Below are 17887 nucleotides of genomic sequence, written 5' to 3' on the forward strand. Positions count from 1 at the left end.
AAAAGTCTGGTGCAAAGGAGGTGACAAAATAGCAAAGAAATAACGAAAATGGTACAAAGCCACCACCGTTTGCCGTTAAGGGGCAGGGAGAGCGGGTAACATGGCTACAGTGGTCTGTCTAAAAGTGGCTACCTCAAAGGAATTTGCTGAGAAGTCCATTCTGTAAGTAGAAATTAGGTAAAAAAAAAAAAAAAAAAAAAAAAAAAAAAAAAAAAAAAAAGTGTATGCGTTTAAGCTAGTGAATCATTGCAAATTACCCGCTTACCCAAACGGCACTGATTGCTGAAGCAAATTGGAAAAGGAAAGCTCAGCGAGGAACAGTCCTCTCGAAGCACTAGGGAAACAGAGGAGAGCAGAGTGAAACTGGATTAAAAGCGTGCTGGCCTGCTCCTGGCTGCCTGCAGCGTGCGTCCGAGAGTCAGCGAAGGCCTCGCTACGGGTAAACAAACCAGGCAACAAAACGTGCGAGGCTTCCTGAACCAGAATGACTCTAGAGTGAATTCCATTTTTTTGTGCTCCGTGGGCATGTTTCCTGGGGGAAGATACCACAGCTTGCCTCACGGTGGTTTTCTGAGCCTGGTCTGCAGGCACCTGGGAGCTGGTAAATAAGAGGCTGTTGACAGTCGTCTCCTTTGGAAAATGTCAGGAGTCTTCAAACTGCAAAGTGCTGAATAATATCAGTTTAATAGCGAGAGGTGGTGGGTTTTTTTTTTTTTTTACAGTGTTTTAGAAGAACTGAATGCATGTATAGATGGGAGGAGGTCAGGGTTTATTTTCAACTGCGCAGCAGATAAAAAGTGAAATAGAAGATCTAAGTGGTCGCAATCTCAGGTTGTGTTGGTATCATCTTTTGTGGGTTTTGTACTGCTTGCTTGTGTAGTGTATGAACTTCCCTGTCACTGGAGCTGGGAAGTAATCAGAAGTCTTGACAGGTCTTTAAACCACAGATACCATTACAAGTTAACCACTACTACACGATATTCCTCCCATCAACATCATGTAAGAACACATGCTACGTCGGGGCATGGCCTGAATATGTCTGTCTGCTCAACACTTACTGCACACATTGAAAAATATCCAGTTCTCAAAATTCTTCCTTTTTCCTGTAATTGCAGATGAAAGAAATAAGATACCTTCAATTCTACAGCCAGAGGGTTCATTATTTAAGCCATGTGATTTTAGAATAGCACTGGCTATAAACAATAATAATCCACTGTAGTGTCAACTGTGGATTTAGGATTTTCTGTCCCTGACACTCTTCCGTAACAAGCAGATTATAAGACGTAGCCAAGAGGCCCATTTGCTTCATCCTGGTGGAACCTTTTAACTTGACAAGATATACATGATCCTGATACTGTGCTCCCGCTTTCATTCTTGGTTTTAGGAGAGGTCCACATCTGGTTAATACCGCAAAAGTCCTAGATTTAAAGCAAATTGTGATATGTTGTATATTAGGGTATTTCATATTTTTTGAAAGTTAGCTATTCTGGGATTGTTTGCACACTCTGAGATTAATAGGTGGACATTATCAACGCTGCCAGATGAGGAGGAGTTATCAGGGCTTCGTGTCTGGATGCACCATAAAAAGATATTTTTTACCTGTTGGAGGGTTTGTCTCGGCCAGGAGAGGAAGCGAAGGCAGACTGTAGGCTTTGAGAAAACCCCTTTCTTCCCCCTTTAGTAAAGAGTGAGTTTCCTGTCAGTGAGTTTGGGATGGACCTGTGCATCTTCAGCAGTGTCCCACAACACCAGGCAGGACTCGGATGCCTGAAACAAAGATCCTTATTCAGTATTAGGGAAAACAGGAGCTTATAGGCATTTCCTTCTCTTACTGTATACTTCTCTGTTATGTAACAGAAGATTCCTGCCTAGAAAGGTAAGGAGAATAGTCCCTGTTTTTCTCATTAAACTAATGAGAGTGTTTAATTGTGGCCGTCTCTGCCCCTTTCACAGTCTTGGCACAGCTACGTCGCTACATTTTTGCCAGATTCATTCTACCTTCCCAATCTACAAATATGGCTTGAAGAAGGAGGCATCCCTTAAAACATGGAGATTATTTTTATCACAGGACCCAGCAGATTTCTGTTGAAGTATTTCAGAGTGTAAATTAAAAATATATGCTGTAAAGCATACACTGTTCTTGTCATCCCAGTTTGTGAGCAGTACATATGGGAGTATGTAAAAAGTAGTGTGCGCGCTGTGCAGGGATCTGGATGGATAATAAAACAGCTGCCTCATAGATTCCATCTGCTTTCTGTACTGAATCTTTTTAGGTACCATACATTTTTCAGTGTCCTTTTTTTTTTTTTTTTTTTTATTTTTATCGAGTATTCAGTTAAGGTCCAGCATATTCTTCCAAAGTCAGCACTTCAGATCTTGTGCAGCACGGTGGGTTTGAGCATGGGTACGTTCCGGACAGTCCATCTCTCGTTCCCATGTCTGATTGTCTTTAAAACGTGCTAGCAGTTTTTAAACCAGTCCTGAATTTCTGAAGGAAATAAGATGTTAATTTAGAAAAGCTTAGCTTTGGAAATTATTAGAAACACCCTTCACTATTAATTGAGAAAGAGAAATGCTTTTTTCTCTATCTACTGACAAACCAGATCTCATGTGGTTGTGTTTCCTTTATTTATTTTTTCTAGTTGCACTTGCTGCAAATGAAAGAGCACCTCTAATTTACTCATAAAGTCTCTGTTTTGAATACTGTTTTTTTTTAAATCTCAACAGACATCCACAATTAATTTGAGACAATATTCTGCTCACAAGCTGTTGCCTCACAGACCAGAAATTATCTTTGTGATGTTTTCTCTCGTATAAAAAAACCCTAAACAGCTGTATTGTGAAAGTTCCTTGGATATATAATAGCTACTTTGTGAGATGTGGGATCTCTAATTTTTAAATAGGATTTTTACAGTGTAAGAGTGAATGTAAGATTTTTCTTCCTCCAGCATCTCACAGCTTAAAATCACTTGTCTGATAATTAGTAAAACAGTGCCAGATCTGCAGTCATAAAATTGGCTTTCTGCAAATTTTCTGTCTTGTTGCTTCAGAAGTATTTAGAACAAGACAATTAAGGAAATATCTAGAATAAAAAGGTATGCTGGTAAACAGCTATGGGTAAGAAAGTGCTAATTTAGACATTTCTCCCCTTGGTAAACTATTGTATATACATTAAGGAACATACCTAGACTGGCAATTTAACAGCTTTTAGCAATGTAGCCACGTGCTGTTTTGTACCCATTTGTCCTTCCAGCGCAGGTAATTAAGTTGATATTCCAACACAGCTTCCCCTACTGACCTTTTAGAAACGACGTGTTTTGCTGCATTAACAAATTAACTTCAAATCAGTGGCTTTTCCAGTAAATATGGTCTTTGTATAGTTTGAATATACTTGCTTATCCCGTTCTGGTGACAGATATTAACATCGAGATTAAAAATGAAGCTCTGGTAAAGGGCAGATAACTGTTACCTCCTGGTAGACCTCCACATCAGTTATCCTCACTGCCCTTTGCCTGTTCTTCGCTGTGCTTCACGACTCCGATTTGAGCCACACTGTTCCCCTGTCCGTATGTAATGGAGAGAACACGCTGCTGTGTGCTGACCCGCATGTAAACAGAACCGTGACAGGAGAGGAATCCCACCTCTGGTCTGTACATCGCTGCTTCTAGATTTTCCTTCAGGAACAGGGCATGTGTCTGTGGAACTATTCTCTTCAGACAGTTTTTATGTGGTAGGTCGCTTATCCGCCTGGAAGTCCCACTGTTGTCTTCTCACCTGAGTTTGCATTTCAGCTTGAAGCTCTTGGCTTATACATAAATATACAGGGTAATTTTTATTTTCACTTACATAGAACTAAAATGATACTAGCACAGCATGTGCCCTAGCATGTGCTTGTTCTATCCTTGGGAAAACGAGGGCATTCTGTCTGAAATCTTCCTATGATCTAGAGACAGAAAACACTTCCTCCTCTCCTTCCTTCCTTCCTTCCTTCCTTCTCCATCGAACTGAATTCTGCATTTCAGAACTTTGACCATAAAAGAGCCAGTTGAAACTTTTGCTGGAGCGTATCAGTCCTGCGGCTTGTATAGACTCACCTTGTGTATCGTGTCCTGTCCAGTGTCTTTCCACTTGCAGAGAAAAGTACCAGCTGTTCTGGAGGAGAAACAAGAAACTTTTCAGTAGGTAGATGCAGAACTTTAACTACTCACTGAGGAAAGCTGCTCAAGATGCTGATGCAACAGATGACAGAGAAAAAGCAGCTATCCATCCTTTCTTTCACTTGCAAATCTTGTGGCAAGGTCATGAATTTTAATGATGATTATTTTTTTTTTAAAGGTAGATCCATAAGGAGTTTAGATTATGACTCTTCAAAGCTATGGATTTATCAGTAATTTGTGGCTGGAATAAATTCCACCTGGAATTCAAGATGTCAGTCTGTGTGGCATTGATTTGTCATGTGATAACTTCAGTAAGAGAAGAGTTCAGTCAATGAAAAGTAAGTTTGGAAGAGCAGCAAGATGAATCAATGCTGATACCAGTAGAAAGCTTGGTAAAAAGGAGAGTGCTGGGAAGAGGTGACTGCTGGGGTGACATCACACTTGAGCTTATGGTTTTTAGATTTTGTTTAAAAAAAAAAAAGTCTATCTGAATTGCAAATAATCAAGTAAGGAAATATTTTTTTTAAAAATCTGTGTCACTTCACAATCCCCAAATAAAATGGAAGCTGAGGTCACCTCAATAAGTGTAGGTAACCCATATATATCTCATAAACCTTGAGAAATTCTGTCTTCAGTATACCTTGGTCCTGGAATTGAGGAATTAAATGAGAATCACAGCTTGTGTTAAAAAAAAAAAAAAAAAGTTTTTGACCCCCTTGAAATGAGAGAAGAATTGAGAGCAACATAGGCTTGCACTTACCACTCGGAGACGAGGAGAGAAAAACAAAGTTTATATAGGTTTGGATTCTAGGCTAACATCATGATGTTTCAAGGTCTGACTTGTAATTGTTGGTCAGTTAGGACTAAAAGGAGGAAAACATTAGTGCTGCGTGTGGTTTGCCTGCAGGCAAGGAGTATGCAGTGAGATGGTAGTTCTGCTGAACTGCACGTTGGACCGGAGAGTCTGATGCTCTTTCGTGTACTCTGACTTGTGTGCGATATCCTTCTGTTCACGTCAGTAATCCGGGTGCAAGGGGTCCCAGTACTGGTGACTCTTAACACAAAGCATAGTTTTCACATAACCCCCAAATATTGAAAAGTTTGGTTTATTGCCATTGTCTAGTCGAACGGTGATGTGGCAGATAATTAACAAATCCTGTCACACGGTTTCTCAGGGAAATAGTTTTCCTCCAGCAAGGATGTGGGTGGGAAGTACAGTTCAGTTGTACATGTCCTTGCAGTGACTATAATCGATGTATTGACTGTCTTGCTGGGGGGTAATCCTCAGCTACTGCCTTGTCTGTCTGTCTGTCTTCCTCTCTGAAGGGCCTGCTTTTTTCACACTTTTTTCAGAAGCTTAAATAATACTGCCACCGGTTCATCAGCTGATACTGATGATGCTGCAGTCTTGCAGTGTTTCCTCAACAATTACCCTGGCTTTTGCTATAGAAAGGAAGAACTGATTCCCAAATCAGAGATGACACTGCTAGCCATGGCTTTAGGAAAATACTTGAATTTCCCACCTAAATAACCTACCTGAGAATTTTCTAGTGTAGAAATGTTCACAGTTTCTAGGTAAGTAAAAAGAAAAAACAAAGACAAGTGTACAAGCAGGAGGCATAAAATTTTTTTTAAAAAATAAATTAATAATAATTACATCTTGTTTTTTCTGCCTCATTCAGTACTTTCCCTAAGTTGCTCAGTAGCAAGTGAATGCTTTTTCATAACTAGAAAAGTGAGAAATCCCAGATTTTTCAGCTGTTTCATTATGCTTCTGAAACATAATGGAAAATAAGTATGTTATGTTACGTGACAGAAATTAAATATATTGTAAGACTGTGCTCTTGGCCTGAGCAGGTAAGATGGGAAGGTACACGTCGGCATAACAGCTGCTGTGACTGAACTGAGTACTGCAAGGTACAGGAGAGAAACAGCTCAGTCAGGCTAACGGCACCCACCTCGGCCCGCCAGCCTGTCCTTTCTCTCTTTGTTCTCTTTGTTTTCATACTTGCTTTCTTGGAAATTACAGAGGAAAGCGATCCCATGGAATAATTTTGGCTCTCCATCCCAAGTGTCCTCTTTCTTTTTTTTCTTTTTTTTTTTTTTTTAATCTCATACACCCCAAAATGCTGAGCCAAGTATGTGTGTGCGCTCTGGCACTCCTTCGTTAACACGAGTAAGGAGGAATGAACCAATGGGTGCAAAAGTACAATATAATGGGAAATTTGACAGAAAATTCTGAAGAGATGCAATAAGAGAATGAAAATGGTGTGAAAAAGGGTAGGCTGGAGTTGTACTATTACACAGTGTGAGGGTAGTTGCGAGAGAATGTCAGTCTGAAGACTGCTAGTAAGAAGTTAAGACCTGCTGAGATGTGAATCTGGAATCTTTTTTGGAGAGAAATACAGTAATCTGCATACACTTTCTTTTTCTGTCTGAAGAAGCTGACTCCCACTGCCGGTTCCTACTCCCTCTCTGTACGGCGGATGGGTTTTTGTCAGCGGCAGGCACCGCGGGCTGGGGCAGTGGTGGTCTGGGGAGCAGCTGTCCGGAGACGTTCCCGTGCACTTCCCTCCTCAAGTGCTAATACGTGTGCACAAGCTGCCCCAGAACACTGAGAACACGATCACAGCTGAAGTTGTACTTTGGGGTGGTTTTATTTAGAATCTCGTTAATTGTCAGTGGATTCCTTGTCTAACAGACTATACCTTAAGATGCCATCTGTGTGAGGAGAGTCATGCTGCTGGCATAGTCAAAAGCAACTGCATTGGAATCGCTCCAGTGCTGTTACAAAGCAATGAGTTGGCCAACTGCTAATTTAAAAAATGAGACACCAAAATAGCCATCTTAGTGCACTGTTCTGTCTTCATTAGAACTGCTGGTGATGGGGCTTTTAGTTTTCTTTAGTCACTCTCATTAAAGTACGCACTTTGCGCAGTGCGTTTAAACCTTGAGGCAGTTCGGTATCTGAACGTGCTCACCTTTAAGTTTATGAAAAGTTTCGTTGACTTAAAGTTTTTTCCCCATGCTCCTAAATGTCTTTGCTGCTTTGAGGTCTTTACCGTGAGTTTTCACGAGTACTAAGATTACTCTTGAGATTTTTAGTGAAAGCTTTTTTTGGATATCGTGCCCTGCAGGATTCTTCCCATTTGCACAAATGTCGTCTGGAACATAGAGGTCCAGGAATCCACCTTGAGAGTCTTTGTCTCAGGAAATTTTGGATGACGGGGTCTGGGGTGCCGGTTGTGCTCCTTTTGGTTTAACAGAAGCTACGTTAGGCCTAGGACGACAGGCAGACAGAGCTACCCGTCCTGTTGTGGCACTTTGTAGGTTGTGAGATTTGTGACTGTTTTTAAAAACAAAAAAAAAGAAATCCTGCCTGTCGCGAGGTGAGTATGAAGTTAAGGTAAATCACGTGTTGTCATCCACTCATACTGCTTTTGCCACAAAAAATCAGACATGTTTTCATGTAGGTGACTTTAATTTAGTTTCCACTTTGATACAGCAGCACAGACTCCGTCCGCCTCGGCCACCGCCTCCAAAGATACAGCGCTCATCTAGGCCCGTGAGTAGCTGGTAGTTTTGTTTCACTGCCACAGCTTAACACTGCCTGAATTACGCTCTTAGTAGCATTACTAAACCTTGGTAGTTTGAATTGTCAAACTTTGTAAAAAAAAAAAATAAAATCAATGTGTGAATTATGCTCCTAAACTCCCTTCTTCTCTGCTGCGGCACAGCCCGGGGACCTGCATTTATTCTGCTTTTCTTTGCCGAGTTCTGCAGCTTTCAGTCAGTTCTTCAGGTAACTGATGCTGCTGTTGCAACGTTTGTTTTTACTTTTGCGGTGATTTCTTACACAAAAAAGTCTTGCTAGGCTGGCATAAGTTTTTAGCCAGTGAGTTTTTGAAGACTTGCACTAAACTCAAATATGAAAGGAAGCAGAAGTCTGAAGAGATTATTCTCTGCAAGTTACGCTTTAAATTTGGGATGCTTAATTTTTCTCCGTGGAATAGATGAGTGAATACACATGAAGGAAACAAAGTCTGGATTTGGGCAGTAGAACACTAGTACCACGTTATGGATCATATCCATATGTGCTTTATGTTCGTTTAAAATGCAAGCTGGGAACTCTGTAATTACAGAGTATAAAAAAATGCAGGCACAGCCTTTGGCCGGAGGAAGTGACTCTTCCACAGGAGAACCACACAGAACTCATTGTCGGTGCAACACCTGTACTGTGTGAGGCAGCGGTGCCTCATCGCAGCAGTTTCTCATTCAAAACATTAACTGTAGGACAGTGGTTACAGATCAGCTCTGCCAGATGGCTTTAGAACAGGAGACTGCTGGATCTGCACCAGCGATTTTTGGGTTTTTTAGTAGTACAGGAAAGTGGTATCAATTTAGAAGGGGTGTTGTTTTTTGCAACAGCCTTGGAAGGTATTTATTCAGGACTTTTGCTTTAGGAACATCGTTCCCCCGAAAGGCAAATACATCTTACTCCTTGCTTCCTTATACATACATGTACATGCATAAGAAAGAGAGAGATGCAAGTTTTCAAATCTAATCTTGCTAAAACTTGTTAAAAAAATACGTTTTGGATGAGCAGGCAGCTGGTTAACAAGTGCACTTGGGTGTGTGTTAACTTTTGATCTTCGGTGCATGTCCCTGTGTTATGTTTCAATAGCATGTGTTTCTTTTCCTCCCTCTTTTTAACTCCTGGGTGTTTAGCTTAACAGAGTCATTTTTCTGGATTGCTGCTCTGAAGATTTCTGTTTTCTGTGTTTGAAAGGTAGCATTGACGATACTGTTACGTGTTCTCTTACATGCAATTGATATGGGAGACCCTCCCAGACAGGTTACACTAGGAACGAACTTGCCGAGGCACTCTGGGGTTCCTGTCGTGCTTCCCAGCCCTCTTGTTTTGTGTTTGGCAGGTGTATGAGGGCACGATGTGATTCTTCTGTACGAAAGTTGCTGAACAGTCTTGTTCGGATTGAGTCATTTTTCACATCAAAGTCTCGCTGAGACTGTTTAATCTCCCAGCTGTAGTGCATTAATAGTCCTCACTATAATGTGTTTGTGTCAACTGTCTTTGCTCCCAATGTGATTGATAAAAGGTTGGAAATCTAATAATAAAAGCTCCTGTTGCATTCTGTGTCTATAAGTGGAGCAGAAAATGCTTCATTCATCAAGAGGAAATTCAAGATAAATGTAAATGATTATAATCACTCCCCAAAATATGCTTTGTACCAAATATACACACATTTGTTGTTCAGAACTGTTATTTGGCTTTTAATAATTGAAACACACATTAGTGTGTGTAAATAATACTTTATGCAGGCTGATTTTCCCTCTCTTAGTCTTGGCATATGTTACAGAGGTGGGTATCGGCAAGTAATTTCTCGTAGGCTTTTACAGGAAGCGCTGACGGAGGAGGCCAGGTCCCTCTGCTTTTCCAACCAAGTTCAACCTGAACTCCTGAGAAGGACTTACTGGTTTTAGGATATATCTGCTACAAGGGGGAATCCACGGGCACTAGTCCTTGCAATATGAGTCATTGCTGCTAATAAAAACAAAAACACAGAGCAAAGAAAGGTTAAGAAGCAGAACAGATACCTTCTTTACATTCTGCTGGTTTGGAAATGAGTTGTGGTGGTATTATGAAAGAGAGAGGGTTGTTACTTATAATTAATTGAGATCTGTTTGGGTTAATAGTGGCTGTTTGGAAACTTAATTCAATTAGAAACAGTTAAAATACAATAATTACACATGAAGTTGTTGGGGACAAACACATTTAACTCTTCTGTACTGGATGCTTACCTCTGTTCTTTTGCCCGTGTGCTCACGTAATTGTATTTTTTTGCATTTGATAAGCATTTAACCTTGCATATTTGGCTACATAAGGCTCAAAATCCGCCAAGGAATCGGCTTGATTCTTGGTTTTTTCCTGCAGTCCCCCACGGACAATCTCCAAATCCTACTTAGCATGTCACCCCAACTTCACTGGTGGCCCCCTGGAGCCATCCCGAGCTCTCCTCTCTCTGCCTCATCACCATCACTCCTCCAGGGTACCACCCGAAAGGTGAAAGTGTTCACAGCATGGTGACAAGCCAGCTTTTACACATCATCTTCCAGCTCAGATTTAATTAAACAGGTTTCTTTCTTCCTCTCTTTTTCTCTTCCTCCTTCTCGCTCTCTTCTCCCCCCAGTTCCTCTTGCTTCTCTCCCCCCTCTCTTGCACGCACTCGCTCTCTCTTGGTCTCTCTCTCTCTGTTTTATCAACTCTAATGAAGCAGTATTCTTCATCGATCCTGCTGATTGCCAGCCCATTCCTTTTGTTTGTTGGCACCGAGCCATTCAGCCGCACTCTGACAGCTCAGCTCGTCTAATTAGCTCTGTTGTTCTTTTCCCCATGTTTCACCACGTTGCAAGTTCAGTTGAAGTTGCCACAAACTTAATCCTTCCATTCCTGCCATAAATTCACATTCTTAAGCTGTCTTTATTGTAGAGAGGAGCAGCCTTGTGTGGGGACTGATCTTCGAGACCTTAACATCTGACCTTTTTATAAGCCCTTTTTCCTAAGAAATAGTGGCAATACATTTCTGGATTTCTTCATTATATCTGCTGTGCACCATTTCCTTTGAGATGAAAATTGAATGCTGTAGTCCAGCTACTATCTTCTGCATACTGTTGTGTAGTGCAGAAACACCACACACAATTCGGTGCCTTTTTTCCTGGCAGGAAAATTTGAGGTTTATGTGCCTGGAGGGAGAAGAAAAAAAAAACAAACCAAACCCAACTCATAACAAAAGCCCAGAAACCCTTCCCCCAACCCTCCCAAGAAATAATTAAAACCAAAAAACCCCAAACTAAGCAAACAAAAAATCAAAACAAAAACCAAAGGAAAAAAAAATGCAGATGTGGGGGGAAATCTATGTCTCTTCTATCACAGCAAGGAAATTCATTAGTTATCCAAAGAGGGCTTAGGTTGTAGGCCTTTAAAAGCTTCCTTTGTGTCGCGGCTATTAAGGGAGCACAAGCTCAGGGAGGTCAGAAGTTGAGTTGTGTTCCTAACTTCGAGGGCTTTGGGGATTTCTGTTGAAACTAGCATTCAGCTAAGCCAACGAATCAGGCTCCTTTTCAGGTGAGGTAGTACTTTCTCAACAAAAAATGGAAAGCGCCTTTGTACGGCCTGACCCTGATGCTGCAAATCTTCCTTCCCACATTTGACTCGGAGGGATAAGTTCATCACCAGGATTACTCACTAGCAGAGGTTGGCACATGCGTCAGCTTTGCTGCTGTGGTGATCACGAGTGCTTATTCCTCTCCTTGAAGTAAAGCTTGCTTGCTTGTGGTGTTAATGTGAGTAAACTAAGCTTGATTTCTGAACATTAGAAGGTGATGGATGTGTTATTTAAGATTGGATTGGCAGCAGCAGCATCTTCCACAGAAAAGCTTTAGATTTTATTCCAGACCACAAAAGGTAACATCATCGTGATAACAGCTAAAACAAAAGCTGACGTAACCTTAGGGGTGATAAGGATACTGTGTCTGGGAAGGGTTTCTGCTCAACTGCTGAAAGGAAGCACATTTTTAATAAAGAATGGGCGATGTTTTTTAACACGTTTATTCCAAGTACAAATTTTTCAGTGCTCCCTTACACAGAAGTCTTCACTTGAGAAGCTGGGTTCCTATGAACAAGAGGACAAAGGGATCATGATGTCAGAGCTGAACTCCACTGGCCAATATAATGTACAGCAACACACTGGATTTTCCCATTTTACTCTATCAACTAACTGTGTAAGGGGAAGCTCACGTTTAGGAAATCTTTTATCAGAAATTTAGCCTGTACCCAACAGGACAGTGGAACCAATTTTCATTGTTTTGCCAACAGCTAGCAGTCAGTGACAAGCATATATGTTCCATTTGCTATTCAAAAACACATGGGGTGTTTTTGTCCTTAAACAAGTTGTGGATCCTTGTAGTTTCTATTCAACTTTATATTCATTTGTATATCTATATTCATTTGTGACATCGTTGTGGCACAAAATTTAGATATTTAAAAGCAATTCAGAATGGAAGACACCTTTAAGAGAACAGTAATTATTCATATTTTGTTGTTTATGTCTGTTGTTTGATCAACTTGAAGTATTTGATGAAATGTCTGTGTGTGTATGTGTAATAGGTTCGCCCACCAAGACCTCACGTTGTTAAGAGACCCAAGAGCAATATTGCTGTGGAAGGACGAAGGACTTCAGTTTCTAGTCCAGAACAGTAAGTACTTTGCTGCTCTGCTTCTCTCTAGTTGCATCAACAGACAGTGTGTTCAAAACTGGAACTAGCCAAAGGAGAAATTACGAAATGCTACAATCAAAGTAATTTTTTAACCAACCACAAAAAAAAATTTTAAATTTTTTGAACATTTAGAGGAAGTGTGAAAAAGCGAGAAACCCAAGTTTACGTATTGGAAAATTCTGGTTCGCCAAGTTAGACGTAATCTGATCAGCCCATTTAGTGAAAGTTTTCAGGTTTTAGAGGTTTGTTCATTTCTCTGTTGAACTGGGCTTTAAATTAAATTGTTAGCCACATCCCTGCAAAACAACTATTCTTGCCAGACTTTACCTGGAAGGTACAGAATTGTTTGTGTTGTAGTGATGGCAGGAAGGGTTGTGTCTCCTGCTCGTTAGTCCCATTAACAGAAGGTCTGTAATGAGCTCTGTAGCGAAGGCTTGTAGAGCTTAACCGTCTCGCAGAGCGGTAGCAAATTTAGCATCTCTTTAGATTTGACTGTGAAGTAAACAGGGGTAATGTTCCAAAGAAGTTGTTCTGCTGTAGCCTACTGCTCACGTATGAAGTGTGTTGGTTTCCAACATTTCCTTTGTTCATATGAACAGTATATTCTGTTACCTTGGAGAGGTTTTCTCAGATAGTTTCATGAATGTCACGTATTAAAGTACTTTTTACAGAGAAGACAATACTGTGTATTGTTGCAGATATTAACACATTGCCATGGTTGAGTTAACCGTAGGCCATCAAGCGCAAACCTAAAAGGAGAATGGATATATGGAACTTCACCGGCGTAGCCCAAAAGACACTATTGTGTGTGACAAATATACATGTGGGCTGCATCAGTTTGCATTTTGGATTTAAAATTATTTGGACATGCAGCTACTTCAAGGGTTCAGCAGTACAAAAGACTCGAGCACTGAGTCCGGGTTGGATACAGAGGCTGGGCTTAGCTGCACTTGCTAAGGGCCCCAGTAAGCAGAATTTGGGAACCTTAAGAGCTCTGTCCTTTGCCTGGGGTGGTTGATCTTAGAAGAAGGTGGTGTGAAAAACGTGGCTAAAAGTAGGGCCGGACCTTCTTGGCGCCGCAGAGGAAGCGGCTGGGCGGCGGGGAGGGGAGAGCAGCAGCAGCGAACCCAGGTCATGTGCCAAAACTAAACTGGGCTTCCCCGCACGGAACGGCTTCGCTGCTCTCCGCGGGCAGCGAGTGGTGCGTTCGTGGCAGAGCGGCCTTGGCGCGGGAAGTGCTGGAACTGCTCGCAGGCTACAGGCAGGGACGGGGGCTGCAGGATGGCTGCTCGGCTCGGCTCTGCTCTGCTCTGCCCTGGCCCGGAGATTTCCTGGTGGCTCATCTCCACCTGCAGCACGGGCACCGCTCGTGTCGCAGCCGCTTCCCGTCGTCTGTTCATGTCCCAGCTTGTGGGGCTCTATTGTCAGGAGAGTGAAATGCTTTGCCTGATGGCCAGGATTACAGGGTATCTGTTGGATCTGAAGACACTAAAATCCCGTAAAAAGAACGATGGTTTGTTTCTTTAAACGCACCTTTCCCCCACATGTGTCCCAGTTCCCTGACACCACTCTTTATGAGGGAAAAAGAGGTGGAGGTTGAGCCCCCGCCATCCCCCCAAAGTTAAGTGCATGGCTAGCTTTTTCCCAGCCACTCTGGGATGGGGAGATATTCTGGCTTTTAGCTAAAATGAATGGTCACTTTGAAATTCTACAGGATTATCTATCCATTTTATAGTGGAATTTGGTTGCCCTCTTGTGGAGCAGATTGCAAATCCTCCAACAGGGCTTGTGCTGTTAGAGGGCGGGAGCTGTCCCTGCACAAAGATTATAGGGATTTTTAAAATAAAAGTTTTTTTCTTAATGTTCAGTATGATGACTCACTGCATGTGGATGAAGGATAGCTGAGTCAGTTTTAGCATTATGTGTGTTTCATGAGAGGGATTATGCATGTTTGGATTCAAAAGCTGCTTGACGTTCCAGTGTGGCTTACTGCTAATGTGTATGTTCAGTTCCTGCCAGCATCAGAACAGAAACAAATGTAAACATGACTGATAAACATAATATTTTTACCCATGCTAGTAATATATTGCATTACAATTATTATTTTACTTGGCTTAAATGTATTGCTCTTAGTGAGTCTTTACAATTCAGCTGCTTTCACAGAGTACACTACAAAAATTTTTTTGTGAAAATAATGGACAGTAATCTACAAAAGATAATGAAGATGCTTTGTAGCTACAGACTGATTTATTTTTCTTCAAGAGTGTTTTACTGATAGATTTTTTTTTTCCATCTTTTAAATGTGGAGGAAAACCAGGTAATGTTGCTGATACCACTGACACTTGCTCTGTGGTACCAGTTGTGGTCTCTTCCTGATGTTTCACAGCTTCGATATTTTATCCAGTTCAAACGCAGTGTCACAGCAGGATCTGATTATTTTCAGTCTTTCCTGTCATCAGCTTCAGGTGGCAAAACAAACTTTGACATAACCCCTTCCAGAGAGTTGACTGTAGAGCGCTGCACTCAGCCAGATCTCCTTAAGGTGTCTGGGTAGAGGGTTTTAATAGAACCCCGTTGGGGCAGCGTGGGAGACGGGACACAGGCCTCGCAGCGATGGTGAGACTGACACTACAGTTGTGATCTCGGAAGTACAAGTGGGGGAAATGCCTAACCTTGTACTTAAATAAAGCCCAAGTAAATGCCTACCTAAGAAATAACTTCAGGTGAATATTTTGGAAATAAGGGAATGACTCGATAATCCTGACCTTTTTCCTTACTATTTAACTCAAAATGACATTTTGAATGAAGAAAAGTATTTTTTTTTAAATAGTAATTAAAGGTAGGATTTTCATGACATTTTTCATAAACTCTCTTTTTCTGTCCAAGTAAGAAATAATCTTCCTATATTGTTCTCAAATGAAATCATAAAGCAAGGTGTTGTCTCTGTAAAAAAATGGCATTGTTTTCTCTCTCTTGGATAATAACAAAATGACTGAAAACACCACAATACATATTTTCACTCTTGTTCCTTGGTAGCGTGGGAGTGCCCTTCTTGCAGATCGGAGGAGATTCCATGGAAGCAGCAGCAGTGCTTTTCTCAAACCAAACCTTACCAAAATATTTGGCTTAACTGCACTGGTTCCAAACCTAAATATTAGCCCGTTAGTTCTTTAGAGGTGGGGGAATACATTTGTGAGGAGGAGTTTCTTTCTATATTTAAAACTAACACTAACTTTTTGGCCTTGAACGACTATGTGAGACGTTTCCCAGCACATCCAGCACATGGGCTCGGTCCGTGACTTCCGCAGCCTCCTCCCAGCCGGGGAGGTGGGATCCCCGGGGCAGCCCAGCACCCCGTTAACCCCCCTCACAGGGCGGCCTCTTCTCCCTTGGGGATGCCACACGTCAAACCAGTAGGTAGGGATGCTTTCAGTCGTTACATTTATTAGTGCACTCCCGATGCTATTAGGGAATTTGTATCTTCAGTTACATGAGTTAATTTTTTTTAACGTGTATAAAAGAAAAACATTGTTTTGGGGGTCTGTGTGCTCATTTTCTAATCAATCTTCAATTAAAACCTGGGAGGGCAGGAGCAGGGACTTCCAAGAACACCCAAGATTATTGCTCATGTCTGTTGTTACACCATTATATTTTGAAGAGCTGGCGGAAGAGCTGTTGTTTCCCCCCATCAAAATTTTCAGTGATTTTCTTTTTCCCCCTTTTTCAATAGAGATTTTTACGATTTATTAACAATTCAAGGTTTGTGATCCTTATGATTCTTAAAAATTTGTCATTCAATCTAAACCGTATAATTATTTTTTTAAAAAAACTTTTTTAGTTATAAGGTAACAGGAAGAATTTATAGATGAGAGCTCAGAAAATGCTGGATTACCACCTGCGGCCGTCCTAGACACGTGGGACATGCCTCCTTAAACACAAATTAGTTGTTCACTGAAATAAGATGTTGCATTTTAACAGATAGGCAGTTTTTTTGAGACCTCTCTTTTACACCACAGCAAGAGTTCCTATTAAATGTAGAATAGGCTTCCAGAGTGCTGTAGGATCTGTCTTCTGTAAGTACTCACTAGCTGGCTTCCAGGGCATGCAGAGTGGGAGGAAATTAAAATAGGAAATCAGAGGGTCAGGCTCACAATTAACAGCATGTCAAAAGGCTCTTGGGCTGGCTAAACCCATGTCAGTGCTGCAGCAGTTCATTACGGCTTTCCAGAAGCCGGGTAGGACTTAGTGAAGCTAATGGCTTTCCCTTATATCGTATGAATGAAAATAGGCTGCAGTGCAATAGTGGGTTATTACCCTGAATTTGGTATGAAGTCAGCGTGATGGCTGTGTTGAATGATACAGCCTCATAAAGCACATTAAATTCCGGTTGTTATAACCAGGCTCTCGGAGCTCTGCCACACAGAATTTGTGTATGGCAAAGGTTTTCCGTGGCATTCCCTGCAAGCAAGGGGCTCTGCTCTTCGGAAGCAAGCTAAGCCAGCACGTACCCACGGGGGGGGCTGGAATCCCAAAGCAAATAGACTGGCCGTGCCTGCTTCGGTTCCTCTACCCCGGGGAGGGCGGGCAGTACCCAGCTCCGTGGTACCGGGACGGCAGAGGGATGGCAAATGGGCAAAGAAACCTGCGGAGGAGAGCAGCCAGGTTTTGTGGCAGGTCTTGCCAGACAAGAGCTGTAGCACGAGGCAGGCAGGGCCGCCCTTTGGGAACCCCGCTCCTGGCTCTCCCACCTTTCCAGTAGGATGGTTTCAAAGAAACTTTCATTTTGGGGCCTGTTTCTGCTGTCTGCTTTGGAGTGAACCCACCGGACACACGCCGCTGGCCTGGGAAAGGGCTACGCCCGCTGCAGGGGCAGCCTTCGTACTGGCTCGGGGACAGAAATGTGAAATGGCCTTGTAGAATCTTGCCTCTAGACCTGTCAGAGCGGCAGAGGTGTCATCCAGCTTGTTCCCACTTTAAATTGTTTGCTTATATTTCCAACCCGCTAGAAAAATTGTAAAAAGTTCATAAAACCCCCCTGCAAAGCAACTGCTTTGGGTAACTAACTAGTTACCCGCCTCTACTGGGTGTAGTGATCGCAAGCTGTTGGTTTTGTTATCTGGTTGGATGACTCGTGATAGGATTTTTTTGTTGTTGTTTTAATTTAAAATATCCTTTAATGGTTTTGGGTTTTTTTGGTTTTCTGGAAATATTCTGCCCCTATGAACGTTCACAGTATGCAAAGTAAGCCTTTAAAAATCAAATAGATATTTTAATATTTCTGTTAGCTCACAGTTGGGTGTAGTGAGTATTCAGAAGATGCAGGAAGGAATTCCAGCGATAGGTCTGTGCTTTGTTCAGATTGAATAGTTACTAGGTAATCCCCTCAGTCCCGAGTCTCCTATTTCATACTGGCAAGAAAAAGCCCAGGCATCCAA

General features: G+C 41.9%; 1 protein-coding gene across 1 annotated transcript in view; it reads left to right on the top strand.

Annotated features, from left to right (window-relative positions):
* Window positions 1-17887, top strand: part of DENND1A (DENN domain containing 1A) — a 228893-nt gene that overhangs the window by 200917 nt on the left and 10089 nt on the right. Inside the window, exons 20-21 of the mRNA XM_026860635.1 lie at window positions 7663-7722; window positions 12343-12431. Coding sequence (XP_026716436.1) covers window positions 7663-7722; window positions 12343-12431 — 149 coding nt within the window. The remainder of the gene's footprint in view (window positions 1-7662; window positions 7723-12342; window positions 12432-17887) is intronic.

Source organism: Athene cunicularia, assembly GCF_003259725.1.
Source record: "Athene cunicularia isolate RWA chromosome 17 unlocalized genomic scaffold, athCun1 chr17_part1, whole genome shotgun sequence".
Lineage (NCBI taxonomy): Eukaryota > Metazoa > Chordata > Aves > Strigiformes > Strigidae > Athene > Athene cunicularia.